General features: G+C 44.5%; 2 protein-coding genes across 2 annotated transcripts in view; one reads left to right on the forward strand and one right to left on the reverse strand.

Annotated features, from left to right (window-relative positions):
* On the forward strand, nucleotides 1–8,371 carry C3AR1 (complement C3a receptor 1). The gene is made up of 2 exons (XM_026502515.4): nucleotides 1–308; nucleotides 4,570–8,371. Exon 2 carries the CDS (start codon nucleotides 4,580–4,582, stop codon nucleotides 6,032–6,034), a length of 1,455 nt encoding a protein of 484 aa, XP_026358300.1. The 5' UTR covers nucleotides 1–308; nucleotides 4,570–4,579; the 3' UTR covers nucleotides 6,035–8,371.
* FOXJ2 (forkhead box J2) overlaps nucleotides 8,368–24,366 on the reverse strand; it is a 19,797-nt gene continuing 3,798 nt past the window's right edge. Inside the window, exons 2-11 of the mRNA XM_026502514.4 lie at nucleotides 20,905–21,251; nucleotides 19,525–19,599; nucleotides 18,700–18,768; nucleotides 18,386–18,526; nucleotides 17,747–17,945; nucleotides 14,978–15,382; nucleotides 14,471–14,572; nucleotides 13,704–13,913; nucleotides 13,004–13,102; nucleotides 8,368–11,869 (exon numbers count right to left, since the gene is read on the reverse strand). Coding sequence (XP_026358299.1) covers nucleotides 11,781–11,869; nucleotides 13,004–13,102; nucleotides 13,704–13,913; nucleotides 14,471–14,572; nucleotides 14,978–15,382; nucleotides 17,747–17,945; nucleotides 18,386–18,526; nucleotides 18,700–18,768; nucleotides 19,525–19,599; nucleotides 20,905–21,237 — 1,722 coding nt within the window. The 5' untranslated portion in view covers nucleotides 21,238–21,251 and the 3' untranslated portion in view covers nucleotides 8,368–11,780. The remainder of the gene's footprint in view (nucleotides 11,870–13,003; nucleotides 13,103–13,703; nucleotides 13,914–14,470; nucleotides 14,573–14,977; nucleotides 15,383–17,746; nucleotides 17,946–18,385; nucleotides 18,527–18,699; nucleotides 18,769–19,524; nucleotides 19,600–20,904; nucleotides 21,252–24,366) is intronic.

Genomic DNA, 24,366 nt, shown 5'->3' on the forward strand with positions numbered 1-24,366 from the left:
TCTCTCTTTAGCTGTATTCTGTGTCCTGCAGAAAACATCCGAGAATTATGCCCTCCCACTTCTGCTTTTCTTACTTTTCTTATCTGAGACATTGAGGAGTGACTGATTTCAAAACTCATCCTGTGAAGTCAGATAGTAGTCAAAAGTGTGGAGTTTCATCTGTCATCATCAGAAACGGAGAGAGGGAAGAGGAAAATTTTCCTAAACATACTTCATAACTTGATTGTGCGTAAGTGTGGGAACCACACAGGATTTGTGGGGACCTCCAGACCGGTGCTGAGGCCTTCAGCTACTGTCTCAGGTTTTTGGTAAGAAAATCTACATTCACCTGATGACTCGTGTTTCCTCTGCTAATTACCAACAATGGTTTGAGGTCATCATTTTCTCTTCCCCCCATTCCTTCCCCAACTTTTATTTCTTTTGTTTTTCCCCACATCCACTTTTCTTTTTCTAAATATCCCACATTCTATTTATCTTCATTCTTCTTCTTTTTGTTCTAGAATTAATAGTGAATTTTCATGCCATTTTTTTTCTCTCTTAGATTGGCTATGTTTCTCTTTCTGAACTTTAAGTCCAGCTTTTCATAACAGTTTTGTTTTTCAAATCAGTTGCCTTTTATATATTTTTTTTTCTCATTCAATTTTCCTCTTTTTTCTTTTATTCTTTTGCTTATTCCTTATTGTTATTGACTCTGTCACCTTATCATTAGTATTTGATTCTGGAATGTACTTTCTTTTCCTGTTATAATTGAATTTTAGTTTCAGGATTTTCTTTATCCTTTTAACTACTTTTGGTCAATTTAGTATTGAAAACTAAGAAAGAAAGAAAGAAAGAAAGAAAGAAAGAAAGAAAGAAAGAAAGAAAGAAAGAAAGAAAGGAGGAGAGAGGGAAGGAGAAAGAGTTCTACCAATCTTAAATGTAGAAACGCCTTTCAGCCAAAACACTTGGAGAAATGTAAAAAGTGATCTTGTTCATTCTGAAAGACTTTTAAGACTGATTCATACATACTTTCATTTTAAGACAGATGATATGTGATATTTAAAGTATAGCTCACACCGATGACTCTATTTATATTGGAATTTTGCTCTTTTCAATCTTTTTTTTTTAAGATTTATCTATTTATTTTAGAGACAGAGGGGGAGAGAGCACAAGAGGGGTGGGCAGGGGCACAGGGAGAGAATCTCCAGCAGACTCTGTGCTGAGCACAGAGCCCAATGCGGGGCTCGAATCACCACCCTAAAACCATGACCTGAGCCAAAATCAAGAGTCAGTGGCTTAACAGACTGAGCCACCCAGGAACCCCTCTTTTCAATCCTTATTACTTCAGTTTGTGCAGCTCTCGGTACCTTTCCCTTTATCAACAATACCAAAGCCTTTTTAGTTCTGTGGTTCTTTGTAATAGAAAGAGTATTGGCATGACGGACATTGGGCTTAAGGTCTTAGAACCCTCCTAGTTGTGAATATGTGACAGTCCCCTGATTTGCTGAGTTTCCATGTCAAAAACTGAAAAATAAAACTAGAGACAAGGAAAAATAATTGCTATGTTTCCTTTCGGTCCTACCCTCCCTGATTCTATCCTTCTCTCAATATTTTATGGATCTCCGCATGAATACGCGTATTGGAGCAGGACAGTGGATCAGGGTAGCTGCCGTGCACAATAAGAAAAGAAGGGATCCTGATACGACTTGAATATTTGAGTGAATAAGGCTACAGAGAGGGAGAATGAGAACCACTTCTTCTTTTTTATTATTTTGTTGATTCAGTTATTTTAACTTCTGCTAATCATGTACGACCCTATGACAGCATTTGGTTAGCTCAGCAGAACTAATTCCAAGTCACGAAAATATTTTGGGACTCTATGAAAGGAAAAACAAAATGCTATTATAACCAGTAAGAACTGGAAACTGAAAAACAAAAAGGAAGTTGGAAGAGACAGCATCTTTAGTGGGTTATGGATAAGAATAAGAATTTTAAATCTAGTTGAAAAAGAAAAAGTAAACCCCCAAAATGAACATTCATCCACTGAAGTAATCTTTGATCTTTATGTCGTATAAAGCATTGTGCTAACTTCAGTAGAATAAGCACTTAAGAACAAGACTCATTTTTACCGTCATGAATTTGAAGACCAGAATAATAGATAAGACAGCCATGATAATAATTATAATACAAGACAAAATGCATCACTGCATAGAGAATATGAAAGGAGAATCAAAGTATACACACACACACAAAATTAAGAGGCTGAAGAACTCATTTCTGATTAGTTATTAGACTATAAGAGGTTTCAAGGAAGAATAATATTTGAGCTTGTTTTGAAGAATGGCTAGGATTTCAATAGGTAGAGATTAAGGATGCAGGACAATGGAGGTTAAGGTGAAGGACGTAATTGCAGACAGAAGTAAACAGCATTAGCCTGAATAGTGAGTTGTTCAAGAAAGCTATAAGCTAGGGTGCATTTCCAGGAGTCTTCAGAATTAGGTGAGGGTAATGGCACAAAGGCCAAGAGAATGGAGTGGTAGTCGAAGACAGAGAAAAAGATGTTTGGAATTGTTAGTTAGAGGTAATTTTAGCCCAGTGATGGGGTAGAAGACAAATTTCAAGGGGTTAAAAAATTGCAAATTACAAAGGGTAAAAAGTGAGTGGTGAGAACAGACTCTAAAACAAGCTAGCACCTTTGAAAAAGAGAAACTATGCTTAAAAAAGAGACGTAAGGAACATAACATCCCGATGCAGAGTGTGATCCTAGATTGGCTATCACTGTGGATAAATCCGCTATAGAAGATGTTTTGGGGACGGTTGGGAAAAAACTAGATGAAGACTGAGTATTCCTTAAGGTAAAATCTTACCGCATAATGTGGAGACTAGATGAGAAAGGAAAGCAGTGGCTTTGAACTGGCATCTGCACGCCAGTTCATAGCAGCATTATTCACAAGAGCTAAAAGATGAAAACAATTCAGATGTCCATCAAGAGATAAGTGGATAAACAAAATGCAGTGCTTACATACAATGGAATATTATGTAGCCTTAAAAAGGAAAGAAATTCTGACATATGCTACCACATGGATGAGCCTTGAGAACATTAAGCTGAATGAAATAAGCCAGACACCAGAAGACAGATGCTGTATGATTCCATTTATATGAGATGTCCAGAGTAATCAAATACATAGTAACAGAAAGTAGCATGATGGTTTGCCAGGGGCTGGGGGAAGAGGGAAGCGGGGAGCTGTTGTCTAATAGCATTAGAGTTTCAGTTTTACAAGATGAAAAAGTTGTGGGGAATTGTACAATAATGTGAATTTACTTAACACTGCTGAACTTTATACCTAAAAAATTTTTAGAACAGTAAATTTTGTGTTATGTGTATTTTACCATAATTAAAGAATTTTAAATAGGCACAGAATAATGGAATTCTGTTAAATTTTGATTAAGAAAAATATGTATATATATATACACACATGTATATATATGAATATATGTGTATATATTCATGAATAACATTAAAAAAACAAACAAGAAAGAAATGATGGGTGGTGAGGGAATCAACGCAGAGAGAGAAACAACTCTTGAGAAATTTGAAAGCAAAAGGAAAAGATGAGGTTGTATCTAAAGATATAACTGGGGCCGTCTGGGTGGCTCAGTTGGTTAAGTGTCTGTCTTCGACTCATGTCATGATCTCTGGATCCTGGGATCGAGCCCCACATGGGGTCTCCCTGCTCAGCGGCGAGTCTTCTTCTCCTTCTGCCCCTTCCTCCTCCCCGCTCCTACTCCTGTTCTCTCTCTTGCTCTCTTTCTCAAATGAATAAATTAAAAGTCTTAAAAATAAAAAAATTTAAGACATAACTGAGGGGTGCTTGGATGGCTCAGTCGGTTAAGTGTCTGCCTTTGCCTCAGGTCATGATCCTGGGGTCCTGGGATGGAGTCCTGCATCGGGCTCCCTGCTCCCTGCTTCGCCCTCTCCTCCTCACTCATGCTCTCTCTTGCTATCTCTGTCTCTTTCAAATAAATAAATAAAATCTTTTTTCAAAAAAATAAAGGCATAACTGAGTCTACAGCACCTTTTTTTGTGGTAGTGAGTCATCTGAAAATCTGGGGGGGGGGAGGGGCTGGATCTTCTGCCCTCATAGAAATGAGAATATGTAAACTTCAAATCTTACAGACTGTTTGAGGTGGTGCTGGAGCTCATAAAGCCCTTTCGTGGATCTAAAGCTGGGAACCTCTGGTCTAGAAGTTATTGTTTGTCCATATAGCTTATTTGTTTTTAATAGGGAACACCAGGTGAGGAAAGGAACCAGGCCAGAATGAGAAATTGGAGTGCAAGAAAGAGGAGAAATGTGCGCTGATAGGGACTTCCAAATGAAATTATGATTTCTATACACATTTAAGTTGATACGGTAGATTTTAATGATCACACAATGTTTTGTGCGGTCCAGTGTAAAGTCAAGGAATAAAAACTAAAACAGAGCGAGAGCCTTTATAGTTCCACAGCATTATGCGGGAGGGTTATAATTCTAAGGATATGCTTTTAAAAAAAAAAAGATACTTTTAATATTTTTGTTTATATTTTTATAGAAGCTTAGCAATGGAGCCTTTCTCTGCAGATAACAATTCAACGGACCTACCCTCACAGCCCTGGTATGAACCCCAAGTCATTCTCTCCATGGTCATTCTCAGCCTCACCTTCTTATTGGGCTTGCCGGGCAACGGGCTAGTGCTGTGGGTGGCTGGCCTAAAGATGCAGCGGACGGTGAACACGGTTTGGTTTCTCCATCTCACGCTGGCGGACTTCCTCTGCTGCCTCTCCTTGCCCTTCTCGCTGGCCCACTTGGCTCTCCAAGGACACTGGCCCTATGGCTGGCTCTTATGCAAGCTCATCCCCTCCATCATCGTCCTCAACATGTTTGCCAGCGTCTTCCTGCTGACTGCCATTAGCCTGGATCGTTGCCTTTTGGTCCTCAAGCCAATCTGGTGCCAGAACCACCGCAATGTGGGGACAGCCTTCGCTATCTGTGGATGTATATGGGTGGTGGCTTTTGTAATGTGTATACCTGTGTTCATGTACCGGGAGACATTCGCGGTAGACAACCATAACATGTGTGGCTACAATTTTGGTCTCTACAGCTCATTAGATTATTCAGACTTCACCATGGATCTACTGGAAAATGGGTCTCTTGACAACTCCATGGTGCAGCTGCCTGGAGAAATAGATGATAGATTAGAGTCTTTCTCTTTACAAACAAATGATCTTCCTTGGACAGCCACCACTATCCTCTATTCTCAAACATTTCAAAGACCTTCTGGAGAGGCACTCCCTATGGATTCAGCTACATTATCTGGTCAACATCTGTATTATAATTTATTTAAACCTGCTGATGAGGTCTCATCTCTAATCTCCAATGGGTTTCCCACTGAAGATCACAGAACTGACCCACCAGATAACTCTGAGACTTTTCTCTCTACTGATTTAGAGCTTTACTCTGGTATTTCCAGCAATTCCTTATACGCATATGAGCTATCCCAAGATTTCCAGGATGATGATTTAGGCCAGTTTTCATATGACAATCAAGTACTAACACCCCTGATGGCAATAACCATCACTAGACTAGTGGTGGGTTTCCTTCTGCCCTTTATTGTCATGGTGACCTGTTATGGCCTCATTATCTTCCGGATGCGACGGGGCCGCTTCACCAAGACTCGGATCAAAACCTTGCGAGTGGCTATGGCTGTGGTGGTTGTCTTCTGTGTCTGCTGGGCTCCATACCACATTGTTGGAGTCCTGTCATTGTTTTATGACCCAGAAACTCCCTTTGGAGAAGCTCTGCTGTCTTGGGACCATGTGTCCATCGCTCTAGCATCTGCCAATAGTTGCTTTAATCCCTTCCTCTATGCCCTCCTAGGAAAAGATTTCAGGAAGAAAGCAAAGCAGTCCGTGAAGGGCATTCTGGAGGCAGCTTTCAGTGAGGACCTCACACAGTCTACCAGCTGTCCCCAAAGCAAAGTCTTTTTGGAAAGAAACAGCATCAGTACGACCGTGTGAAGATATGGAGCAGACGAGCCAAGCAGAGATTCTTGGGTATTCACCCAGTGCAACAGGTTTCTAAAACAACGAGGGGTATTGTGAGCAGGGGATTTCAGAAACCATCAGAGGGGCGCCTGGGTAGTGCAGTTGTTAAGCGTCTGCCTTCGGCTCAGGGCGTGATCCTGGCGTTCCAGGATCGAGTCCCACATCGGGCTCCTCTGCTATGAGCCTGCTTCTTCCTCTCCCACTCCCCTGCTGTGTTCCCTCTCTCGCTGGCTGTCTCTCTGTCACATAAATAAATAAATAAATCTTTAAAAAAAAAAAAAAAAAGAAACCATCAGAGAATCAATCCATAGGTTCTCAGAGTATGGTCCTCAGACTAGGGGCATCAGCATCACCTGGTAACTTGTTAGAATCACCTAGAAACTTGCTGAATCAGAATCTCTGGGGTTGGGGCCCAGCAAGTATTTTAACAAACTCTCGTTTCTAATGAATGCTAAATTAGAGAATCATTGTAAAAATTAGTCTATTTCTATCCCAAACTAAGCCAATGAGATCATTGAGAACCTAGTCTGTTTTAAAATGATTTTTCCATCACGAAATTTTTTCTTTAGTTTTGTCCAAATCCCCTCCCAGATTCAATTTAAAACCACTTCATCTAGTCTTACCTGAGTGAAACATGATCATTTCTTTATGGCTTTGCTGTGGTGGTGGTGATGATGTTTTTCAATGAAAAGAAGGTGCAAAAAGAAAAAGTCTATGAAAACAAGCAGTTATGAGACTGAGTCTGGAACAGAGGACAACATCAGATGCTTGCTACGTGCGATACTCCTGGATACAGGACATGGGAATTCCAGGTTTCCATCATTACAACTAAATAGGCATCCACTGTGCAAAGCCAGGCTGCTAAGGCATCTGAAAACTCACTCATAAAATGGCATGTAAGCTGCGGTTTGGGGAGTTTTCTATTTGTTTACTCAGTCTGCCTATTGATAGAACCATCTCTCTTCAATTCCCTTTCTTAAGCTCCTTTATTCCCTTATTCCTCCCCTGCCTCTAACTCGTCTTCCATATTACACTTTGTGCACCTAATAACCTCTAATTTCATAAGATTCAAATTGCTCCCCTCCTCTTGCTTGAAACTAATATTCCCTAAGAAACTCATTTCCAATGAGAAGAGAAAGAGGGTGGAGGATGGAGCAGAAATCTTTGAATCCACTGCGTAATGACCGAGTACCCTCGAGGAATACCATCAAACTTTGTAAAGCATGGTGGCACGTGTGTATCATTCACCAGGTTTCTCTCTGGGTTTTTAAAATTCTGGAGAGGCACTCCCTATGGATTCAGCTACATTATCTGGTCAACATCTGTATTATAATTTATTTAAACCTATTTATTTATCTTTCCCAGAGTAATACATGCACATAGTTTAAAGAGAACCCAAGGCTTATAATGAGACATAAGAAGTTTCCTGCCCTTCTCTGCCCAACCAATCCCTCCTCCCACTCCCCTCTCCCAGAAATAACACTTGCAACAATTTTAGACATTTCTTCTGATGTTTACCATGACAAGTCGTGTGCTTATGCAGCTAGTTCTCATATACATGATAAAATCACTTCTTGTCTTGAAAGATGAATTTTATCCATTCATATTTTTTTGCTTATCCATCATCCTAATATTCATTAATCATCATACTTCAATTTGCTCATAACCACACACTTTCTTCTATTCTGTGGATTCCAACCATACATATAGCTTTCCTTCCATCCTTCTTTCATTAAAAAAAAAAAAAATTATTGGGGCGCCTGGGTGGCACAGCGGTTGAGCGTCTGCCTTCGGCTCAGGGCGTGATCCCGGCGTTCTGGGACCGAGCCCCACATCAGGCTCCTCCGCTATGAGCCTGCTTCTTCCTCTCCCACTCCCCCTGCTTCTGTTCCCTCTCTCGCTGGCTGCCTCTATCTCTGTCGAATAAATAAATTAAAAAATCTTTTAAAAAATTATTAACTCTATCACCGTCTCATTTGTCTGTATATATAAACTTTATTGTGTCGAACTTCTGAAATCTCGGGTTTGTACTACAATATAGCCTCACCTAAGCGGAATGTAATTATTTAATCTTTAAAAAAGAGAAGATGAGATGTTTTAGATGTGCAAGGCACTATTATTTGTTCAGTGATTGAGGTTAGGCTCAAGACTACAAATAAGTTATAAGGTACTAATGCAGAAAAATTGCAAATCAAGGGAAGTCTTTCAATTGTGAGGTAACAATGTCTGACGTGATGTAAGATTTACAGTGCCACCTTCCAATGTCATCTGCTTATATATTTGATATGAATAAACGCTTTCTTTCTTGTGGTTCCTTGCAAGACTGAAATTCATGGATCCTCTTAATTGTTTGACACTCAGAATACATCATAATCTCTACACACACAGCAAGTTAATCTCATAGTGGGCGGCGGGAGGCTTGCTAAAATGCTAAAATGGCAATTAGCTAGGCTCCTGGAAGTCCCAACATATCTCACAAGACCCTGGGTGTAAGCCCCAAACTCCTGCATTTAGTGTACAGGATATTAGGGTGAATGGCATAGTTTGAAAGACTCGATAGTTGTTATTTCTGGATTCTCTTTGAGAGTTCCATCCCCGGGAAATGTATTATGAAAAAAATTCTACAATTGGAATTCCCTCATTTCTTATGGAAAATTCTGGTAAGTACCTGTATTTACAGGAAGTCCCAGATGGAGATCCAGCTCCTCCCGAAACTATAGTATCTCCAGTCTTTGAAATATGCCAGAACACAGGCAAGGTGGCCTAGTCCACACACCAAGCTTCAAGGGGTGACTGCCTCTCCCAACATTTCACTATATTTAATAGCATTGGGGAAAAAGGCAATGTAAAACGCATGTTTTTTAATTCTGCTTTCCCAGCAATCTTATAAAACAATTTTAAGATCAACTAATGGGACCCAGGGGTGGGAGGCAGGGAAGGGGTACAAGACCAGTGGAAGACAAATGCTTCCCCTTTTCTGCCTCCCTACCCTGGCAAAAAGAAATGTGAGACCAGCACCAGTAAGATAAAACCATAAACATTCTTCTTCCTTTTTTTTTTTTTATTAAGAAAGCATGCAAAACACAACATCAACAACAACTTGTGAGATCATACACCCCCTTGCCAGCCTGCACCAATGCAAAGCATTATGGTTGGTACGAAGGACTCACCAAACCAGAAACCTGGGGGTCGAAGAGAGGAAAGCAAGGATGAGTGGATCTATACCACGAAACTGCTCCATCTGTCCCTCTCCTCCCATTTCTCCCTCATTTCCTCTTGTAGGCAGCAAGCTCCTGTAGTTTTGCACACATCACCCAATATGACAACGACTATACTTTGAGCCCAGCAGTGCTGGACCAACAAGAAAAAGCAGTATTCTTTCCATTTCATGGAGGGGAGGGGAAACTGAGGCCCAAAGAGGGTCAGCTTTGTCCTGTGCCATTTAGCAAGGCTGAGTTTAATGGAAGGGCGCTAAAATCCCAGGAGGCCTGACGGCCCATCTCCAACCCCAGCCCCAAACTTCAGTTACTCCGGCTGCCCACCAGAGTCTTCGTGAGGCTAGTTTTCAGAAGACACAGAAGAATTATGAACAATTTACACGTACAATTTAGTCTACCCTCGCAAATCCTGTGTGGATCTGAGTAGAAAAGGGGTTTAGAAAAAGAAGTGATCATTTGTAAAGGGGGAATCCTGGGGAGAACAGATGGGAAGTTGTGTATAGGAGGCACCTTGACTGACAGGAATCAGGAAGAGATGCCTAGAACAGGGACACAGGGCAAAGGCATTTTGCCACCCTCTAAGAGACATTCTCCTTTCCCCAACGGGAAATATTATGTCATACTTCAACCCCACTGACCGCCCAACAACGGGGGATTCAAGCCACTCATACCCCCATTTCTTACAAAGAACTTCACAGAAATAAAGTGCTCTTTAGTTAACCGCCCTTTCTTGCCCCTTTGCTTCAGCCTTCTTCAAAAAACTCTCATATATAACCCCCTTACAAAGAAAGGAAGGGGTGGATGAGGGAAAAAGTTGAAAGAGCAGAAAGCTAGATCTCCTGGAAGTCATGGGTAAATAAAAGACTATGAACAAAAAGCAGAAATCACGGAGACAGCGGCCTTGTCCATTCCTTACATTTTGTCCTGTAGCTTTCAGAAAGTGAACATTCAGTGAAATAAAAACAGAAGTAAAATTGTTCTTCCCTCTCGTAACTAATATTCAACAATTAACATTAAACATACACCAAGCACTTTGCAGCAGTAACTCATGGCCACTCCTCATTAAAGGAGAGTTGTTGTCCCTGTACCTTTTTCTGGGGGGTCTCCCTTGGCCCTCATGAACTCTCCTCTCTTGATTATTTACTCCCCTCTACCAATTTCCTTCACCCCTCGAAAGCTGAGTGACAAAAGCTTCAGCCCCTGTGATCTGGATTCCGAGAGAAGCATTTGCCTACATAATTGAATAACTGAAATATTCCCTACCCACATGTATGCCAGCTTCTTTTCCCTTTCCCCACCCTCCTACCACCAATGCTATAGGTTTGGTTCTGCTATGATCAGTGGGAAAGAGGTTCCCATCTTGTCCTAGGACATGATGAAACTAAAAGAGTGATAATGGCTTACTTTTCTTTCTTGAGCATTCCAGAAAATGGGGGGAGAAGATGAAAGGGGAGGAAGAGTTGAGCCAACAAATGAAGGGGGACGAAATAATATTTGCCGAATGGGAAAAGGGGACTGAAGGATAATTTGTAAATGCAAATATGAGCCACAGTTAATTTCCAGAGAAAATTATGTTTAAAAATTCAAAAGGGTTAAATTGAAACCATCTCCTAAAAGCTGAACCTATGCTGAATAGGTGTCCTCATCCCTACCACAGAAGCAGAGTTCTGGCTAAGACCAACTCTATCTCCAATAGACTAAGGGCTAGGAATAAGCCAGTAGAAGTTTCTAGTAGCTTATAGAAACTGACTGTTTTATATTCCATCGCCCCTCTACAGTACTTGGCTCCACCCAACCCAGACCTCTTATGCCACTAGGATTTAATGGTCACCCTCCTGCACCACCACCATCACTCTCACCCTAGATGGGGAGTGAGGATCGGCAGAAGTAAGGGTTGAAGATATAAAGGGACAAGGAAGAGCTCAGAGGACAAAATTAGCACCATTGAGTAAAACCTGCAAATTCATGGCTGCCAAGCAGTGTTTTAGATCCCTTTTACTTGAGAATGTGGCTTCTCTCGTACTGGACTGAACTGACAGGAACAGAAAACAACTGCGGGCCGAAAGGTGAGATTAGCATAGAGTTTCTCGAAGAGAAAGGTAAATCAAAGTTTGAAACTATTCTCTGTAGCTGTCAAGGCCTCACCTTCCGGCCAGATGATTTTAAATTAGCAAGGGCTGGACACGGTCCGTGGAGGAGGGACAGTAGACTGGAGACAGCATATAACCAATAATAATAATAACAATAATAATAATAATAATACCATAATAAGAATAATAATAAAAGAATTCGGAAAAAAACAAGAAGGAAGAGGAAGAAGGAGGCAGGAAAGAGGGGGTTATCTTCGGCAGCATCTTGCGGTGGCTTCTCTGACAGAGCAAGAACAAAAGAGGATATCTAAGTATATACAGCAAGGAGGAAGGGATGGGCTGGGGCTGCTCTGGCCCCACTGCCAGACTTCGCCGCCCAGCCTTGGGCTCACGGCCACGCTCCACGATGCCCTAAGTGATCAAGTCCCAGTCAAAGTCATCAGGGATCTCTTCGTTGGTGCCAGGAGGTGGAACCGGTGGCCGAGGGACCATATGGTGTGCTGTCAGGAAGAGAGAAAGAAAGTAAAAGGAGAGTGGATGGAAAGTTATTCTCTCAATCTAGATCGGCAGTGCTCCGCCCCAAATACTACTGTGAGGAAGGGCTGGTGAAACTATGGTCCTTATCAGCCCACAGTTGTTTTCATTGCCAGCTGCCACTTCAGCGGGGTCTCCGGAAAAAAACCAGAGTAAACAGAGGTCACGTGGCAATTTCACACTATGCAGCCGCTAAGAATTATACTTATGAAGACCACGTAATAATGAAAAAAACATACACAACGGACTATTATATGAAATCACAGTACAGAAATTTGTAGATATATTACATGGATAAGGAATACATGGATAAAGGGTCTGATTTCACCCAAAAAATTCAAAACACTTGTGGTTAGGCAGGATAATAACAGCGATTTTTCTAAAATGTATTTAAAAGCAAATGACCTGTTCATTTTATACTATTTATGGCAAGTTAGGGTCTTCCTCCAACTCCCCCTCCCCCATCAGACGTAGTTCAATTCCAGACCCCGATATAGGAGTCAGGTTAACAGGAAAGCAGACATGGGCACAAAGCAGGTATCTCTGTATAACATGTTCATTGTATCTGCCTGAGCATATCTTCCATCTAGATTTCAAAGCTGGGCATAAATGTTCTACATCTTTGGACTATTTGCATGTTTTTACTCATTTTTTTTTTTTAAAGATTTTATCCATTCGAGACAGAGGGGAGAGAGAGAGAGCACGAGCAGGGGAAGAGGCAGAGGGAGAGGGAGAAGCAGACTCCCCGCTGAGCGCAGAGCCCAATGTGGGGCTTGACCCCAGGATCCCAAGATCATGACCTGAGCCAAAGTCAGTCATTCAACCGACTAAGCCACCCAGGCGCTCCTGCTTTTACTTCCTTTTCTTACTGCAGGCACAAGTTATGCTCGAAGTAAAGCAGTCTTCTTTAGTCTCCCATGACATAAACCTCCCTAGCAAGGGGTCCACCCTCCAGCCTTAGGAATCATGAAGGCTCACGCACTCCCAGCAGGGGCAAGCAAAAGGGAAGAGAATGCAGGCTCGGAGCCAGAGGAAAGCAAAACAACTTGTCAAGGTAGAGAGTGTTGGGTTGTTGGAGAAACAAGCTTCCTGGCTCTTACCTGGGCGATTGTATCCTGCTGAGTCCTGGGTGGGGATTGGGTACATTGGTGATGGGCCAGGGTAGAGGTGCGGGGCTTGTGGGTGCACATAAGAGTTCACTGCCAAAGCAAGATAAGAGTTTCTTGAGTGTACTTTATTATACTCAATGAAGTGGGGCCCAATATAGAGGGGGAAAGAAGTACTCTTTCTCCCCTTAATGGCTCCTCCCTTCCTTGCTCTGTGCTGTAGCTTCAGCAGGCATAAAGGCTTTCTGCAGGAGCTATCAGTCCTTACCACTTAGGGCAAAAAGCCACAGGTAGAATTGTGTCGCTAGAATTGTGAACCCTCATGGCTATTCGAAGGATGACGAATATAGAAACATGATCATTGAATCTCCTTCATTTCACTGGTTTGAAGATCATGGAAGTATAGAGAATCACAAGCCCATCTGAGACGCACATTGGGAGTGGGCACTTTCTCCTCCCTTTTCATAAGTAATTCTGATCTCCCAAATTAAGGTAGAAAAGGGAATCCTACGGCTTTTCAGTATAGGACTTTACTGACACACTAGATGTTCGGTCAGCGTAGCAGACAAACTAGTCCCGCTGCTCAGTCTGGGTCACTGCTCATCAGATGATTTTTCTCAATTGTCTTCTGCCCTCCCCCCCCCCCTTTTCATCAGAGCCTCCAATCTCCTTGGTAACTTGCTTGGTTCACTACCTTGGTTCATGGCTGGCTCTTGTTTGCCACTGGTAAGGGCACAGGAGTCAGCAATACGGGCAGAGGCTGGTGGCCGGTGGGAGCCCCCTTGGGGGGGCACATGGCCAGTCTGAGTAAGGAAGTGGTTGAGAGAGTCACACAGATTGGCAATGTGATGCTGGTCGAGGCTCCAGTTCTTCTGCTCTGCCTGCCGCAGACTCTCCATCAGTTCTACAAACAGAGAAGAAAGAAATGCTACCCTTTGCAGAGGTCCTGAAGCCCCTACGGTATCCACCCCCATCTCCCACCACTTCATAAATCAACACCACTGACTAGCTGCATTGCCAATAATAATGGACAGCACTTAGAGCTCTACATTTTTAAACTCTTCTTCTGTTGGTTCCTTATTAAATTCTTATTACAATTTCCATCTTGCTGGTAAAAAAAAAACAAAATTTCAAAGGGAGTAAGTGAATTAGCCAGTAAATGGTGATAAAACTACCAAACAGTGGTCCAGGTTTTTGAATTCCTGAGACCCTTCCCACTCCAGGGACAGAACAGGGTAGGATAAAACACAGTCATATTTTGAGTGAGTTAAGGCAAAGTTAATTAAAATTAATTTGAAAGTAACATTGGCATCATCCACCTTGTGAAATATGGAGGGAAAACAGTGGAATCCTCCATCTTCAAACTTCACTTAACCATCCCCTTCTGGTGCTAGTTTCTATTGGGCTTCCCACTCACAATGTCCTCCTCTTCCCTCTGGCCACCCTCCTCTCATCACTCACCCGAGAACTGTGACTGCTCAATGCTGGACCAGTTGAGCCGATTGACCATCTTAAAGCTTTCCTTTAAGGAGTCGATATTGGAGCACCAGTCAGGAGGAAAGGCTACAAAGAGGTGGGGAGAGTGAATAATAAAAAGAGCTCAGTGTAAGCCAGCAGCCAACTGAAAGCCGACTGACTATGTGCACCGGTATCAGTTACATTACCAGGATCATCTTAAAATCTCCCTCCCTGGAGACTGAGGGCTGGTAAAGCTCCCAATGCTTTAGGGAGAGACAGCCTAGCTCCTCGGCAGGAGAATACGTAAAGCAATCGCAGGTGGTCCAAGAATTCCTAACACAGAGCTCTAAGTAGCAACTTCCCCTCGCTCAGAGGAGCTGTGCTGGGGGGCCCACGCTAGAGCCGCACTGTTAACTTCCTAACCAACGGCACCTCCAGGCTCTAGGCCACAGTCGGAAACAAGGGAGAGCGCGCCCTCCTCTCGGAGCTCCCTGCGCCCTTCTTACTCACCAAAGCCAGTACTGTTGATAGGAGCCTGGCCTTGCGCCTGTTGCTGGGGCTGCGGCGGCGGCGGCGGCGGCTGCTGGGCAGGGTGGGGGTGGGGATGGTGCTGATGTGGGTGGTAGCCTCCGTGCTGCAGCGGGGGTGGGTGCATGGCCATCACGGAGGCAGGCCCATAGCCTTCGGCCCCAGCCTGCTTCCCCCCCGGCGGGGTACAACCATCCGGGCTCGGGGTGTGCAGTGGAGGAGCAGCCCCTACAGCGGGGGGGCCCTGGGCGGGTGGCGGCTGCGGCTGCGGCTGTGACTGCTGGGGTGGCGGCTGCGGCGGCGGCGGCTGCTGCGGCGGCGGCGGCGGCTGCTGGTACATGTAGTAGTTGTTAGAGGGCGGCATGTCCCCCAGGAGAGACGAGAAGCCTGCAGGGTGGGAGGAAGCAGCCAAGTGAATTGGGCAATGCATTTTTCTTTCTTCTTCTTCTTCTTCTTCTTTTTTTTTTTAATATTATTTATTTATTTGAGAAAGAGAGAGCGCGCGCATTGCAAGCAGGGGGAGGGGCAGAGACAATCCTCAAGCTGACTCCCCAACGAGCATGGAGCCCAACGCGGGGCTCAATCCCATGACTCTGAGATCACAACCTGAGCAGAAACCAAGAGTCAGACGCTCAACCGACTGGGCCACCCAGACGCCCCAATGCATTTTTCACTAACTAGGAGTTCCACAGGGTGGAGACGGGAGGCCTCAGGCAGAAACCCCAGACTTCAAAGGGTAAGGGTGTTCTGGGAAGGCAAGGATCCTCTCAGCTCCCTCTGCGCCCTACAGCTCCCCCACCTCTGTAGATACAACAGACAGATGGAGGGCCCTGACAGTGTGGCAGCTGCTAAAAGTTTAGCAAAAATGTCAGCATGTCCCTTTTCATGCTATTCCTCAGGGATTTGGGGGTAGGCCTGGAATCACAGTGTCAAAAGCAGTCAGATATCAGGGGAAGTTTAAAAAGTAAATTACAAATAAAATAAAGCCACTGGGCACCTACTCTCTCTTCTTGCTTACTGTGTCTACACTCTTCTGCTGTTACCATCTTCCTGGATTCACTACCATGAGTTGGGTGTGGTATCGAGTAAGGATGGATGAATTTCTCACTCATGCTGGGCAGGGAAGAACTAAAGACTGAGCCTAGGCAGGGGCTTTCAGCCACCATTAAACTTGAGTGAACACTTGAATCCTCACTCAATCTAATTTTTCACTTTGTCTCTGAGAGCCCCTCCCTGCTCCCCACTTCTGATCAACCAATCATCTGACGTGGACTCATTCCTCAAGCAAAGGCTACAATCTCAGAGCAGAACTCCAGATCTAAATCCCCCAAGATATAAAAGAAGAAACCCATGGCAATTAATATAAATTTTCCAAAAGGTGGCTTCTAATCATTTTTCAGCAACCCCTTCAACCCCTGCGGCCTGTACGAGGCGACTGCACAGGACAAGAGGGTCTGACGCCCCACCCAAAGTCGACCCCACCTCTAATTTCTTTTTTTTTTTTTTAAAGATTTATTTTATTTTATTTATTTATTTGACAGAGATAGAGCCAGCCAGCGAGAGAGGGAACACAAGCAGGGGGAGTGGGAGAGGAAGAAGCAGACTCATAGCGGAAGAGCCTGATGTGGGGCTCGATCCCAGAACACTGGGATCACGCCCTGAGCCGAAGGCAGACGCTTAACCGCTGTGCCACCCAGGCGCCCCCCCACCTCTAATTTCTTTAAAAACAGAAACAAAGAGGAGTCACAGAGGGCTGGACCAAATGATCTCTCAAGGAGCCTTCCAACAAGAACTTTAAATTACTCTCACATGGTAATTCAGGAAATTTGAGTATGGACAAAATATAAACTGATGTTAAGGAAGTGTTACTAATTGTGTTAAGACTAATAATGGCAGTGGATAACCAAGTCTTTATCATTACGACTGCACACTGAAGTAGTTATCTACAGGTGGGACGACATGTCTGGGAATTGCATTAAGTTACTCCAATTAAAAAAAAAAAAAGCTGGGTGGTAAACGAAATGAGCTGAACAGAATGTTGGTACCTGTTAAAATTGGGCCATCTTAAAAGTTGGAAACCTGAGGGCTTATTATACTATTTTCTCTATTTTTGCATCTGTTTGAGATTTTTTCCTAATAAAAATCAACATGGGGCGCCTGGGTGGCTTAGTTGGTTGAGTATGTAATTCTTGATTTCAGCTCAGGTCATGATCTCACGATCTCAGGGTGGTGAGACTGAGCCTCGAGGTGGGCTCTGCGCTTGGTGGGGAGTCTTTTTAAAGATTCTCTCCCTCTGCCCCTCCCTCTCTGCCCCCTCCCACTCACTCGCTCTCTCAAATAAATAGATAAATCTTTTTTTAAAAAATCAACATAAATATAAATACATTAAAAAATTAAATTATCTCACAATGAAACGGATTCTTAGGGAAAGGAAACCACTGCTGTCCCCTAGTGGCCATCCTCTAAATGACCTGCCTGCAGCCAACAAGTCACTGCCCTTAGTTCTAGAAGGGGGATCCCTCCAACTCACTTTCTGAAGCTAATAACCCAGCCTGCCTCTTGAAACAGCTGTCCTTTAGGACTAAGCCAAAAGAGCTTGACTCGAAACAATTTTGGTTTCTGACATGCTTCCCCTGACCAGTGATCAGCCCCTCTTTGTGTGAAAAATAAGACAGAAGGGACAGAAGAGAATGTTATCACCCATTCAGGAGTGTAAGGACCTGCAAGCCCTCATCCCAGCTGCAGGCTTACCATGCTGAGAGGAGGAAGAGGATTTCTCCAGCATGGATTTGTAGAGGTTGCGAAAGGACCAGCTTAGATCCTGAAAATTGATCTCTGAGTAGGAGAACTTGAAGTCATGGTTGGTGTTATATAGGGGAGGAGGACCCTCAGCACTTTCTCGGCCTGGAGCCCCTGCTGCCACTGCTCCACCATCCACAGATCCCGTGCCCTACAAAAAGGAGTAAGAGAAATTCAATCCGTGCGCTCAATCAGGAAAACAGCCCTTTCATGGTCACCAAGCTCTCTGGCTTGCCTTCATCCTCTCCTAACTTTTCAGTGAATGAACATCATCTCCCCAATTTCGTTTATTCCTATCGTGATGTACTGCAAGCCTTTTTCCCAGGCTCTGCCCATCTTCCATTCTCATAACCTTTTTGGCTCCCCTTCTTCTCTTCTCACCACTTTCCTTCCCCCCGATCCTCTTCAAAGTTCTGTTACATCTCTCTCTCTCTCTCAGCTGCCCTCCTTTGCTTTCCCCTTCTTTCCCAATTTGTCCACCTACTACATCACAGATACTCAATACAGAATTTTGAACTGGCAGACCTATGAACCTGTTCAAACACCACCCGTCCGTCCATCCCTGTGCACCCTGACCCCTCTACTTCTTACCTGGCCGTAGCTGGTGATAGATGTGGGGCTCTGAAGGGACATCTGAGGATTCCCCTCGGAAGGCAGTGAGGCTTCCCCACTCCCCGGAACGCCTCCCCGTGGGCTCTTGCTTGCCTCCTGTTCTGGTGAGTCTTGGGATAGCTGAGGGTTGTAAAAGAACAGAAATCTAGAAGCAGAAACTAAACATCCTCCCAAGACCCATGGTTTCACCTCATCCTTTGCCCCAAACACAGGAACGGACCAAAACTACAGGCCAGGATGTGGACCGAGAGGCCAGCTCAGAAACAGCACATCCCCATGAGGGGGGGGCTTACATCGTCATCTGGAGGGTGTCTTCTCTTTCGGGAGATGTCAGGGCACGTGTCGATTGTCCAATAAGAGCCCTGGAAGGAGAACCCATCCCCATAGAAAACAAAATCATTATATATGGAAATTCCCACCTTTGGAAAAGTAGGTATCTGGGAGGATTTTCACAAAAAAAAAGAAAAAAGAAAGAAAAAAGAAAAAGAAAAAAAAAAGTTACATTAAGAAAGATAATTGGAGAATCACACAGAATCCTGAGGGTACTGGCTATTTTTGAGGAGTAAATTTGTCCTAAAAGTTCAATGAGTATGTCAGAGGTATGACCTGCGGTCCAAATACAGGCCTCGACTGTTCTGGTATCTAGTTCAAAGAGCTGGAAATGCCCAGACACAACCCTCCCCTTCCGTGTGATCTGAGGCAAGGCTCTCCTGAACTCCAGCATCCACGTCTATCGAATGAAGAAATTGATTTATCTCTTTTCCCTTTCGAAGACAAAAGTCATGGGGTTTTTGTATAGAAAAGTTCCCGCAAAGCTTATTTAGCCTGTCTTTCACATCTAGAAAGAGTACCACACATAAGAAAGGGGGCATGGAAGTCAACTTTACCATAAATAATTCTATTTAAAAAAAAGATTTCACAATCTTTCTTAGTCACTCATGCTAGTGGGGGCCCCCAAGCGAGATGGCCAAGCTCTTCCTTTGAGGAAAAATAAAGCTGCTTCTCTAATTAACATGATTTCCTCTTCTGCGTAATTAAAACTGCCACAGGACTCTAGGCTGTCAACTACTCCTCTCTCCTTCCTGCCCCTCCTTTCAGTGCTTATAGGAGTGTCTCACCTTCCCAGGGTCATCCCGAGGTCTGGGCACCTTTCGGAAACACTTGTTGAGAGAAAGGTTGTGCCGAATTGAATTCTAGGGAAGCAGAGAAGCAAGTTAGCTTTCAGCAACTTTTTGTAAAGCAGCAAAATTTCTAATAGGGCACAGAGGGACACAAAAGGACGTAACATACAATAAAGTTCAAGTATCAGGCAAACTTAGCACCTCTTAACTGTACTGATAGAGGAACTTACCTAGCAGCTAGTAAGAGCACTGAGATCAGAAAACGCAGAAATTAAATCGGTGGGAGGTAATGCCTATAAATTTGACTACCAGGTGTTTCTGGTATATATATATGTATATATACCTATATAATCTTTCTGGTTATATAGTTTTTCAATCTTTCCACCCAACTGACAACAGGCATATAAATAACTCAAAATCACATCTGCCCAGCTTCTTAATTCATTCTAATCTCCCATAAAAGAATAATACTTTAAGATTGTTTATATAAAGAAAAACAAAATATAAATTAGGAGCAAAACAATGGCACAAGTTCACCTTTGTTTTCTCAACAGCCCACTGGAATGCTACATTTGGATGAAGGAAATAATGTTGCACATGTGTGCTGGATGAGGGTGGGGATGGCCGTAGTTAGCAGGGACACGTTCATGAAGGAAAAGCTGAATGCTTCCAGTAGCCTCCAGCTCATCATCTGGTTTGTATGTCAACTGGTGATTTACAGAGCAAAAGAACTACATTAAATCCCCACTCCTACTCAACAACTGGCCAATGAGCTGTTGCTCCGAAAGATGGAGAACATCAGTCTTCCTTCTCTGCTTGGAAGAGGAGTTTCCTTCTTCCTTTATTGCCAAACAACTTATCCTCTTACTACTTGCTTGGTGGATGAGCTGTTGGTGAAGGACCTTATTATTGTTGTTGTTGTTGTTGTTATTATTATTATTGGTATACAGTTTTTCAAAAGATGAGGACTATGTGCCAGAAGCTTTGGAAATCTGGTAAGACTCCTACCTCTAGGTAGGAAGAAGCAATGCCATGCCTTGCACAGGACTTGAACATAGTGGAGTGGCAATAAGTATTTGTGAAATGAATGAATCTCCTTTTTGAGGACTCAGAAGGTAAGAGGGTATGATGAGCAACAGCATCCTGCCATCCTCATAACTACACTTAGTGGCTCGATATCACTGGAGTTTCCCTGATATACCTTATGAAAGTTGTTCAACTCTGAAAAAGAGTAGGGGATGGGAGATATAAGATTTTAAGTTCACACATCTCTAAAACAGGTCAGAGTGAACTGGACCGGGTTATAGGAAGAAACAAAAGTAGGGATAAAGGCTGTCAAAGGCTAAAAATGATTGCAGGTTACAGAAGCCATCCCACCTTCCAACCAATGCCAGCGTTCTTGTAATAGGGGAAGTTATCACAGATCCAGCGGTAAATCTCACTGAGGGTCATCTTCTTGGCCGGAGAGGAGTTGATGGCATAGGTGATAAGGGTGGCATAGCTGTATCGTGGCTTGCCATCCTGGTGCACTGCTGCCTCGTCTTTGCTCAGGGTGGCATTTGGATCTGTGGGTGAGCCTGGGGGACACTTGCGGCTGCCACCAGGAGGCCCAGCCTGAGAGGCACTCCCAAGCTTTTCAATGGTGGCTCGAAGGGTCAGCTGGGGGAGCCAGTCTATGGAGGTGAGGCTACTTTCTAGGTCGGAAGCCATGGTACTTCTGGGTTCTGGAGAGAAGAGAACAAAGGGGAGAGGAAAATAGAATAGATGCGTGTTATAGCTGGTTACTAGTGGCAAATAATATTCAAATCTTAGTGCTTTAAAGGAAGTAGAGTTTCTTCCCATTATAACTCCCATGGGAGACTGTCACAGGATAGCCCTCAACCAAGGGTTCCCAAAGCGCCCAAACAATGTATCGCCAATCACCTACCAGATGACAGACTAGTACTTACCAGTCCTACATCTTAATGTAGAACATAGCCAACGGGACTCTCCCTTCACTCAGGACTAAAAGAGAAGTCAAACCCCCCACCCAACTGAGCTATTCCCTCAATCCTCCTGACTTAAAGCCCTATAACATAATATTTTAAACTATATAGTTTTTTTTAAAACTTACTATACCACGTAAAATCAGCCAAAGTCTACTCTCCAATTATGTGATGCTTGTTTTATGTACACACAATATCCACAGATAGCACAAGTGAACATGGAAAGAAAAAGTCTGAGTAAACACAAATATACACCAACAAAAGCACACACCAACACTTTACAGATGTTTCATACTAGATGTATTTGAGCACTCACCCTTTTTATCCCATATATGTGCGCGCGAGGCATATTAGATTCATCCCAAGCATAAATTACATAGGACAACCAGCAAAGGACAGATGCACACACACATTAACAGTGGCCCCCGGACCCAGAGATCACGATGAGATATACGATGTACCTTACCAGCAGGGCACAAAGTCACACACAGAGGTAACAGATCCTGAGTACAGCTGCCCTCGCACCTTTAAAGCTACTCCTGGCAAGCTCCCGCCCACAGCCACCAACACCAGGAAGAAGCCATCGGCAAGGACCTCCCACCTCTCAGCCTGCTGAGGTTTCACTGAGCTCAGGGGAGACACCCAGCTGTGTGCACACCGGTAACAATCAGATAGCCTGGCTAAAAATAGCCACTCTGGGGCTAAGAGCTGGCTCCCCTTCTCCCGCCCTCCTCCTCTCTCCTCCCTTCCCAGCCGGGCACACACGCTTGCTGCCCCTCCATGCAAACTCCTGGCGCTGCCAAACCGCCCACGCCTGATGTTTGCACACCCTGCTGCCACCCACACAGCCTGGGCGCTCTTGCTGGCAGAGAGATGCAGCCAGAGTGACGTCTTGGTGGGGGAAGGTGAAGAACGCCGGCTGCTGTCTGTTATCGCAGGGTCTAGAAAGGCTGGCAGGAAGCGCTTGGTAGCCATTTGGCGCTCGCTGAGAGCCCATGCCAGCAACCCCCTAAGCACTTGCCGCCTGGCAGGTTTGTGCCTGCACAGCCGGGGGCGTCCAGCCAGTATTCCTTCTCCTATCCCTGCTGGCGGTCCCACCAGGGCATTTCTCGGGAGGAGCCAGGGCCCGCATGCCTCAGAATTCAGAATCCTGGACGGAAACACATGGCGTATGTGATTTCTAAATCCGCACCCGGATAATATGCACAAGCATTATGGATTCAACTAGACACAAATCCACATACTTTGCAGTTAAAAGCGCAATCCCAGATATGACTGCCTACCCCTCTCTCCTGACTCCAACACATCTTGCAGGCTGTCAGCTCACCCTGTCACCGGTAGCGGGGACCCTCCTCCCCTTGAGATTTACCCTTTCTCCTGAGGGTCAGCGTTCTCACTCATGTGCCTCTCCCCCGAAGTCCCCACCCACACAATCTTTGCATGTACACACATGTACCCTGCACCGTGCTCCTCACCAGCAACACACCCACTCTCCAAGGCTGAAGGAAACACCTTAGTGCCTCAGGGGCCTGAGCAGCATGGGACCCAACTGAAACCCAAGAATTGCTTGACAGGAGAAAGGGGGGGAAAAGTTATGTTTATAAATAGCATCATGAAGGGGTTTCCCCCTTTATCCTTAGCTTCTCTCCCCACCACCCTCCTTTACAGCCCACCACCACCACCTTGCCTTAAAATCATGGAAACTTGGAAGCTAATAGGGACATTTAATCATTCCGGGAAGCCTCAGACCTCCTAGCGCATCACTAAATAAAAATGCCACAGCATCTGGGGTAAAGCAGTGCGCTCTGGGCAATAATTGGTCCTATAGCTGGGTTATCCCCGCTGAACAGTAACATGACAATAAGCAGGTTCTCAGTGACCAGGGTTCTCCTGGGTCCTCCCCAGAAGGGGAGGTCTATAAAGAATTCCTTATTACCTCCTGCTAAAGATCCCTAGGAAACCTCATCTTGAGAACACAGAAGCCTTCCGTGGACACTTCATTTGAAAGTCTCCCAACACTGGACAGGGACATAAGAGTAGATTTCAAGTGGTATACAGAACCCCTCTGGCACATGCCAATCTCTGTGAATTCCGGAAAGGGAAGCACTCTCAGCCTTTGCTAGTTGTTCTATGCTCTTCCCTATCCTTACCCCAGCACCAGGTTAGGAGAGGTTAAATTTAACCTTTCTCCAGCACCCTCCCGGTCAGCCCTCCAGATACCGCCCAGCACTGAAAATATATCCTAATCTTACCAGCTACAAGACGCTTGCAGCAGAAGGTCCTCCTGATCTTTCGGCACAATTCTCCCTTTACCCATCCCACTTCCTCACCCCCATCACTTCCCCATTCTTGAAGGGCAGTCCAGTGCATAGAACCTCAGCGATGAAGTCCCTCAGTTCTATTCCCAACCTTGACACTGACTCACTAAATGTCCCTAACCACCCCCTGCTCCCTGAAGTCTTGATGCCTCAGTTTCCCCCTTCAATAAAAGGGATGAAGTCATAAACACTGCCAAAGCTTCATCCCTGGAGGGAAGTGAATGAAGCTTAATGAGCTCGTGGCTGCCACACATTCCATGCTCCCCAAAATAATGGCACGAGGCTAATGTTCAGGGCTATTATTAGAAAGGCAAACAAGAGGTACTTCCATTTCTCAGTCCAACCAACCTAGTTACCCAGACCTCTCTCTCCAGGTGGGCCTCGTGCCACTGGGCTTGGGCAGAACCTGAGTCAGGCCACATTCTTCTCTGCGTGCTGGAAGACTGAAAGGAAATACCCACAGAAACTGGGAAAGGCAGCCAAAGGGCAGGCTCCGTCACATCCACAGGACGTCTAATGAAGACTACAGAACTGGG

This window comes from Ursus arctos, unplaced genomic scaffold, assembly GCF_023065955.2.
Source record: "Ursus arctos isolate Adak ecotype North America unplaced genomic scaffold, UrsArc2.0 scaffold_26, whole genome shotgun sequence".
In the NCBI taxonomy this organism is placed as follows: Eukaryota; Metazoa; Chordata; class Mammalia; order Carnivora; family Ursidae; genus Ursus; species Ursus arctos.

What these genes read in the sequence shown, in the direction of transcription:
- C3AR1 (XM_026502515.4), top strand. Translation starts at nt 4,580, where the DNA reads ATGGAGCCTTTCTCTGCAGATAACAATTCAACGGACCTACCCTCACAG.